We start from the raw sequence: 7169 nt of genomic DNA, 5'->3' as shown, positions 1-7169 counted from the left end.
TCCTGCTCATTTTGTGGCTTTGAATGGGAACAAGCTGAACGTTAACCTCAAGACAGGGTCGGAGGTGAGGGTCTCGGGTCCAGTATGCTGTGGGGGGATGGGATCCCCCTGTGGCAACTCCCGGAACGTCTCTCTTCATCCCCTAGCTCTGAGCGCTTTCTCCATCTGACTCCAAGTCACCCCTCCTCCAGGCCTAGCTGCACTGCCAGGTGTCCCTGGGGCCCGCCTGCTCACTCCATCCTTCTGTCCTATTCCACCCCTACTGCAGTGGACAAACTGTGTCAAGGTGGTCTCCCAAGACAAAATCACGTTCCCCAACTTGACAGATGTCGGAGAGGTGGTGACAGACCAGTTCCTATGCAGTGGGATGCAGGGGGATGACAATCCCTGCAAGGGTGAGCCCCCCCCGCCCCACTTCTCATCCCCAGTCCCCACCCTGGAGTCTGGATTCCTGAGGGGAAGGCCACCTGTGTCCCTCTGGCCAGCTTGCATGCCAGGACAACGGTGCACCACCCTGATGCGGCGATGAGAGTCAGGATGACAGTCTCTTGTCCCTCCTTTCTGGCAGGAGAATCTGGGGGAGCAGTTTTCCTTGAGCGGAGGTTCAGGTTTTTTCAGGTGAGGAGAGATGGGGGAAGCTCGCAGGACTGAAGTTACAGGATCTTGGCCTTGCGGAGGCACGAGGCAGGCCTTCGAAGGAACTAAGGAGGTTGGGGCTTGGGGCTGGGACCGGGGCAGCGTCCCCACCCCAACCTCTCCTTCTTCCAGGTGGGCCTGGTGAGCTGGGGTCTCTACAACCCCTGTGGCAGCTCTGATAAGAACTCCCGCAAAAGCGCGCCCCGTGGCAGGGTCCCACCACCACGAGATTTCCACATCAGTCTCTTCCACGTGCAGCCCTGGCTGAGACAGCACCTGGAGGGTGTCTTGAACTTTTTGCCCCTCTGATCATGGCCACTGAGCCCTTTGCTGTCCTGCCAGGACCCGCCATCTCTCCCGTCTCCTACCACCGAACGTCCACCCTCAGCCTCCATGACCCATCCGCACGCCTTGCTCTGAGCGCATGCCTGCTTCCAGGATCCCGAAGCAGCGGCACATCCACGCTGGGGAAGCCCTGGCACTCCTGCCAGTGCGGACCCCACCCTCTGCTTTACTTGCCTCACTCTCCTTCCGCTTTCACAGGGAATTACCTGGCTATGAAATTAATAAAATCAGTGATTTCCACATCTGTCTGTGCCTCTGCCTGGGGGCTGGCCTGGGGGGAGAGAGAGGCCAGAATGATTCCAGGAACGGCAAGAAGGCAGGTCAGAGACCCTGCTGGACAAACAATGGCTGAACTCTGCTCCATAACAGAGTCAACAGGGGAGCCAGTGAGGGCCTTATATCTAGTCCCCAAGGGGGAGGTCTGGGCTTGTTGGGGAGGAACTGGAGCTGAGAGGAGGTGCTGACAGGCAGAGTCCTGGACCTTGGGCAGCAAAAGGTGGGGTTTTGCAGTTTCTGTTTCCTTGATTGGATTCCCGCTCGGACATTCCGGAAAGTGACATGGGTAGGGTGGGTGGAGCGGGCAGCAGGTGCCAGAACACAGATTGCGTAAAAGGCTGGAGGCTGTGAGGGGCAGGGGAAGGGAGTGTGACCAGGCTCAGGTCTGGAGTTTCAGCTTGGACATCGAGCCAAGCAGACACGCAGCAGAAGCCAGGAGAGGCCATCCTGCCACCAGCCCGTTTCTCTCCTGTCTCCCGTCACCATGGGGAGCAATTGCAGCCCCCACCTCTGCCTGGTACCCTTGATCCTGGGCCTCTTGTCTGGAGGTAAGTGAGGTCACAGCCCACCTCCCCCCCACCCCTGCTGCCCCCAGGATCCGTCCTTGGCCTTGTGAGGCTGGGCTTCACCCAGCCTTTCTCTTTAGGTGTGAGCATGACGCCATTGCCTGAGGCTGGGCCCCAAAGCCCCTGCTCTCTGGAGGGAGTAGAGATCAAAGGTGGCTCCTTCCGGCTTCTCAAGGCGGGCCAGTCACTGGAGTACTTGTGTCCTTCTGGCTTCTACCCATACCCTGTGCAGATTCGCACCTGCAGATCCACGGGATCCTGGAGCACCCTGCAGACCCAAGACAAAAAGATCGTCAAGAGGGCCGAATGCAAAGGTGGGAGGGCAGTGAGGATGGGCCTGGGCCAGTGGAGGGACGGAGCAGGTGGTGGCCAAGGTCCAGACCTGGATAAGATTAGACTTGTGTGGAGACCAGGCAGGCTGACAAGTTGGGCTGAGCAAGGGTAGGAGCTGAGCAAGGGCTGGAGGTGGGATGAAGGGAGAATGAAGGGGAGCTAACCTTTACTGAGCGCTTACCCCGTGTCAGGCAGCCCTGGCAGTTCAAAGAACACCCAGAAATGGTGAGGGGGGAGCGGCAGGATTCCTCAGTGACAGGGCCCCTGAGACCAGGAGGGATACCCTAAAGGGCAGCCCGTCCGTCTCAGTAACGTCTACTTGTTCTTCTCCCCCAAAGCAATTCGCTGTCCCAGACCACAGGACTTTGAGAACGGGGAGTACTGGCCCCGGGCCCCCTACTACAATTTGAGTGACGAGATCTCTTTCCACTGCTATGATGGTTACAGTCTCCGGGGCTCTGCCAATCGCACCTGCCAAGTGACGGGTCGGTGGGATGGGGAAACGGCCATCTGCGATGATGGAGGTGAGAAGCGTCCCCCTTTCCCACGACAGTACCTTCTTCCTGACCACCCTCAGCCTGAGGAACTGGCACCATAGCTCTTGTGCTCTAACTTGCCCTCAGGCTTTGGCCCTTACCTCCATGTCTCATGCTTCTGCAGCGGGGTACTGCCTGAACCCGGGCATCCCTATTGGCACAAGGAAGGTGGGCAGCCAGTACCGCCTTGAAGACAGTGTCACCTACTACTGCAGCCGGGGCCTCACCCTACGTGGCTCCCAGCGGCGAACATGTCAGGAAGGTGGCTCTTGGAGTGGAACGGAGCCTTCTTGCCAAGGTGACCCTTGATCTGCACCCTCACGTCAGATCCTGCTCTCCCATCCTCACATTCCCACACCAGAGCACTGCCTTCTCCCCCTACTGCAACCCAGCTCCTTCCTCACTTCTAAACCTCCCCAAAGAACTTCTGAGCCCTTCCCACCCTGGAAACCCACCATCTCTCGTCACTGTGTCCCCGACCCGCCCAGACATTTGACCTGCTTTCTGACTTCTCCCAGACTCCTTTATGTACGATACCCCTGCAGAGGTGGCCGAAGCCTTCCTGTCTTCCCTGACAGAGACCATAGAAGGAGTTGATGCTGAGGATGGGCACAGCCCAGGTTTGAAGATAGAGAGGGGAGGCAGGGCAGGGAATTGGGGGTGGGGGGAGGATGGAGAAGGGGCAGGAGAACCATGCATCCTGGAGCCTGAGTCTCTCTGTTGGCACCCAGGGGAACAACAGAAGAGGAAGATTATCCTGGACCCCTCGGGCTCCATGAACATCTACCTGGTGCTGGATGGGTCAGACAGCATTGGGTCCCGCAACTTCACAGGGGCCAAGAGTTGTCTCAGCAACTTCATTGAGAAGGTGGGGCCCCCTCCCCCTGAACGTGGAGACCCTGAATGGACCTCACTGCCCTGCCAGGACTAGCTCCCTGATGCTCCCAGCCCCTCTGAGCCACAGGGTCCCAGAAAATCTCCAGGTCCTATTCTGTCTTCCTTTCCTTTTACTTGAAGCATTTTCTTGATCTTTAACCCAGGCTCCTCCATGAAGCCCAGGGTGATGAGTCTCTTACTATGTCCTTCCCTGTCTGTCCCAGTAAAGCTGCTGAATTCTCCCAGCCATATATTCTACTTTCAATGCCATGACCCCTTGCTCCCCTCACCCACAGGTGGCAAGTTATGGGGTGAGGCCAAAGTATGGTCTAGTGACATATGCCACAGACCCCAAAGTTTTGATCAGAGTGTCTGACCAAAAGAGCAGCGATGCAGACTGGGTCACAGAGCAGCTCAACCAAATCAACTACGAAGGTCAGAAGTCAGGGAAGGGAATGGTGGGAGGTTCACTTTGGGGTCAGAGAGGTCCGAAGTTTCAGGAGTGTTGTGGGGAGGGCAGTGAGACAAGGAGGACTACTTTTTAATCCATGGATGGGCAGCAGGGTCATTGGAAAATGGGGGTTTTTGGTGGGAACCCTTTGGAACTGAGATGGTCACTTTGTTGTCAAAGGGAAGTCACTGGGGTGACAATTAACTCAAAAAGTTGACAGATGTGGATCTCAGTTGCTGCTAGGCCTCTGGGGTCAAGGATGGCTTGGAAGTCCAGGTGGAGGTGATGATTTCTTCTCTTTCCACAGACCACAAGTTGAAGGCAGGGACTAACACCAAGAAGGCTCTCCTGGAAGTATACAACATGATGAGCAGGGAAGTGAACGACCTCCCTGAAGCCTGGAACCGCACCCGCCACGTCATCCTCCTCATGACTGATGGTCAGAGGGACCGTCCCCCTGCCTCTGACTCCCCACCCTCTCCAACCAGCGTGGGGCCCTGAAGTCCACGTGTAACGCTGGACTCACGGGTGGGGGCCTGAATGCTGCTCTTTCCTGGGAACCTTTATGCGGAGGGACCCTTCTTGCCACCATCTCTCATGTCCATCTCCTCCCCAACCTGCTCACTCAGCAGTATATGTCACTCCTTCTAGCCAGCTTATCTTCCTTGACCCTCTTCCTTCCTTGTCTCCCACCTTCATGGTCCTGGTCTCTCCTGTAGGCTTGCACAACATGGGTGGGGATCCAGTCTCTGTCATTCACAATATCCGGGACTTGCTGGACATTGGTAGAAATCGCAAAAACCCCAGGGAGGATTATCTGGGTGAGTTTTATTGCCTAGGACTCAGCACCCCACTTTCTTAGCTCCTGCCCCCCAGGGCCTGGACCCTCACTCTCCCTTTTTCTCCCCCAGACATCTATGTGTTTGGGGTTGGGCCTCTGGTGGACCAAGACAGCATCAATGCTTTGGCTTCCAAGAAGGATAAGGAGCAACACGTGTTCAAACTCAAGGACATAGATAACCTGGAGGATGTTTTCATACAAATGCTTGGTAGGAAGATATCAGAAGGGGATAAGGAGATGGTCAGGAAACTCAGCTCTCCCCAGACCCCTCAAGGTCACTCATTCTTCCACCCTTCCTGAAGCCCTGGCAGTCTGCAAGTCCTTTCTCATTCCTCCTTCTCTACCTCCATGTCACTATTCTTGCTTCCTGGTACTGCCCACTCCCTGATCTTAGAATCACAGAGTTCTGAATGATGCAGAGATCTTTCTTAAGTTCCTCGTTTTACAGATGTGGAAACTGGGGCCAAGAGAGGTCAAGGAACGACAAGTTAGCAAGAGCTGGGCCTGAAAACATCCAGCTCTCTGATCTTTGTTCCCCGTTCTTTTCACGATACCACAGTGGTTCCCTGCCCTCAAAGTAAGGAAACAAGTGCCCCTGCCTTCCCTTTCCTCCTATGGGCATCTGGTCCCCATAGACATGTAGGTGTCCCTCCCCGAAAGGCTGCTGCCATTTGGAAATGAAGTGTCCCGGCTTTCAGTACAATCTCCTTTCTTGCCAGATGAAACCCGGACTCTGGGTCTTTGCGGCATGGTTTGGGAGCACAAGAAAGGTACTGACTATCACAAGCAACCATGGCAGGCCAAGATCTCAGTCACTGTGAGTGCAGTGTCCTGGTGGCGGGAACTTATGGGAGGGGAGGTCAGGGTGAAACGAAGGTCGGGGGAAGGGCAAAGTGTTCATAGATGGTGTTGTCTGTGAAAGCCGAGCTTTCCCTCTGCCGCTCTCTTCCCAGCGTCCTTTGAAGGGACATGAGAGCTGTATGGGTGCTGTGGTGTCTGAGTACTTTGTGCTGACAGCAGCACACTGTTTCACTGTGGATGACGAGAAACACTCAATCAAGGTCAGCTTGGGTAAGGATGCAACCAATCAATTCTGAGCTTCAGCCATGCCCTCTGGGCAGTACCTCCCACTCTCTTCAAGAGGCCACACACTCCACCCGACCTCAACGCAGCCCCTTGCCTTGCACGCTGGACCAGTTAGGGATGAGGAAGACTTGAGTTAGGGGCGACATGGGGGCAGGAGACTGCCTACAGAGAAGTGGGTGGTCTAGAGGTACCCACTCCCCTACTTCAGGAGGGAAGAAGCAGGAGCGGGAGATACAAGAAGTCCTATTCCACCCAAACTACAACCTCAATGCGAAAAAAGCAAAAGGTATTCCTGAATTTTATGACTATGACGTGGCCCTGATCAAGCTCAAGAAGAAGCTCAAGTACGATGAGACCGTCAGGTGAGCCACACCTGGATTTCCAGAGAAAAGGCTGGGAGGCAGGGCTGCAAGGCGGGGGCAGGTCCAGGCTTCACCAGCCCTGAAGTTTCCCTTCTCTCCTCAACAGGCCCATTTGTCTCCCCTGCACTGAGGGATCGAATCAAGCTTTGAGGCTTCCACAGTCAACCACGTGCCAGCAACAGAGTAAGACATTATCAGGGAGGGTAGCGTAAGGGTGAGGTTGTGAGAGACAAGGGAGGCATGAGAGGGAGCTGCAGGAAGGGCAGGTGATGCCCAGCCCAGTCTCTAGCTCACAGGAAGGGGTGGAGGAACATTTGCTGAGTGACAAAGACAAAGGACAAGGACAATGGGGGAAGGGAGAGTGCTGAAATGACCCAGTCTGTCTATTTGTCCAGTGCAAGAGCTGCTCCCGGCAAAGGATATCAAAGCTCTGTTTGTGTCCGAGCTGTCTAAGGATCATAAGAAGACACTGACTCGGAAGGAGGTCTACATCAAGAATGGGGAAAAGGTGCGGAATGTGGGATCCTGAGGTCCTTTAAGCCCCAATTCTTCCCAAGCAAGCTTTGTTCACCACTCCTCCCCTGTGTGCATCCCCACCTCACCTACAGAAAACTGGCTGTGAGAGGGATGCTCTACATGCCACAGGCTATGACAAAGTCAAGGATGTCTCTGAAGTCGTCACCCCCAGGTTCCTTTGCACCGGAGGGGTGGCTCCCTATGCTGACCCCAACACTTGCAAAGGTGAGAGAAGGCTCTTTGCTTGTGATCTAAGCTCCTGAGGCCCAAGAGTCTTTTCCCTACCGCTTCTCCCTCCCTGCAGGTGATTCTGGTGGCCCCCTGTTTATTCTCAAGAATAGTCGC

General features: G+C 55.4%; 2 protein-coding genes across 3 annotated transcripts in view; both read left to right on the top strand.

Moving 5' to 3' along the window:
• The window catches only part of C2 (complement C2), a 12146-nt gene extending 11201 nt beyond the window's left edge, over nt 1-945 (top strand). For both annotated transcript variants that reach the window (XM_007459536.1, XM_007459535.1), the window contains 4 exons: nt 1-64; nt 269-395; nt 569-618; nt 769-945. In XM_007459536.1, the coding sequence (XP_007459598.1) occupies nt 1-64; nt 269-395; nt 569-618; nt 769-945 (418 nt within the window). The remainder of the gene's footprint in view (nt 65-268; nt 396-568; nt 619-768) is intronic.
• Nucleotides 946-1602: 657 nt separating this feature from the next.
• CFB (complement factor B) overlaps nt 1603-7169 on the top strand; it is a 6322-nt gene continuing 755 nt past the window's right edge. The window contains exons 1-16 of the mRNA XM_007459534.1: nt 1603-1805; nt 1904-2137; nt 2495-2680; nt 2817-2990; nt 3211-3312; nt 3424-3560; nt 3865-4003; nt 4327-4458; nt 4739-4840; nt 4931-5068; nt 5580-5677; nt 5814-5931; nt 6155-6308; nt 6415-6491; nt 6704-6816; nt 6917-7049. Coding sequence (XP_007459596.1) covers nt 1742-1805; nt 1904-2137; nt 2495-2680; nt 2817-2990; nt 3211-3312; nt 3424-3560; nt 3865-4003; nt 4327-4458; nt 4739-4840; nt 4931-5068; nt 5580-5677; nt 5814-5931; nt 6155-6308; nt 6415-6491; nt 6704-6816; nt 6917-7049 — 2101 coding nt within the window. The 5' untranslated portion in view covers nt 1603-1741. The remainder of the gene's footprint in view (nt 1806-1903; nt 2138-2494; nt 2681-2816; nt 2991-3210; nt 3313-3423; nt 3561-3864; nt 4004-4326; nt 4459-4738; nt 4841-4930; nt 5069-5579; nt 5678-5813; nt 5932-6154; nt 6309-6414; nt 6492-6703; nt 6817-6916; nt 7050-7169) is intronic.

Source organism: Lipotes vexillifer, unplaced genomic scaffold (assembly GCF_000442215.2).
Source record: "Lipotes vexillifer unplaced genomic scaffold, Lipotes_vexillifer_v1.1 scaffold862, whole genome shotgun sequence".
NCBI classification, from domain to species: domain Eukaryota; kingdom Metazoa; phylum Chordata; class Mammalia; order Artiodactyla; family Lipotidae; genus Lipotes; species Lipotes vexillifer.
This window is presented reverse-complemented; position numbering and strand designations above follow the sequence as displayed.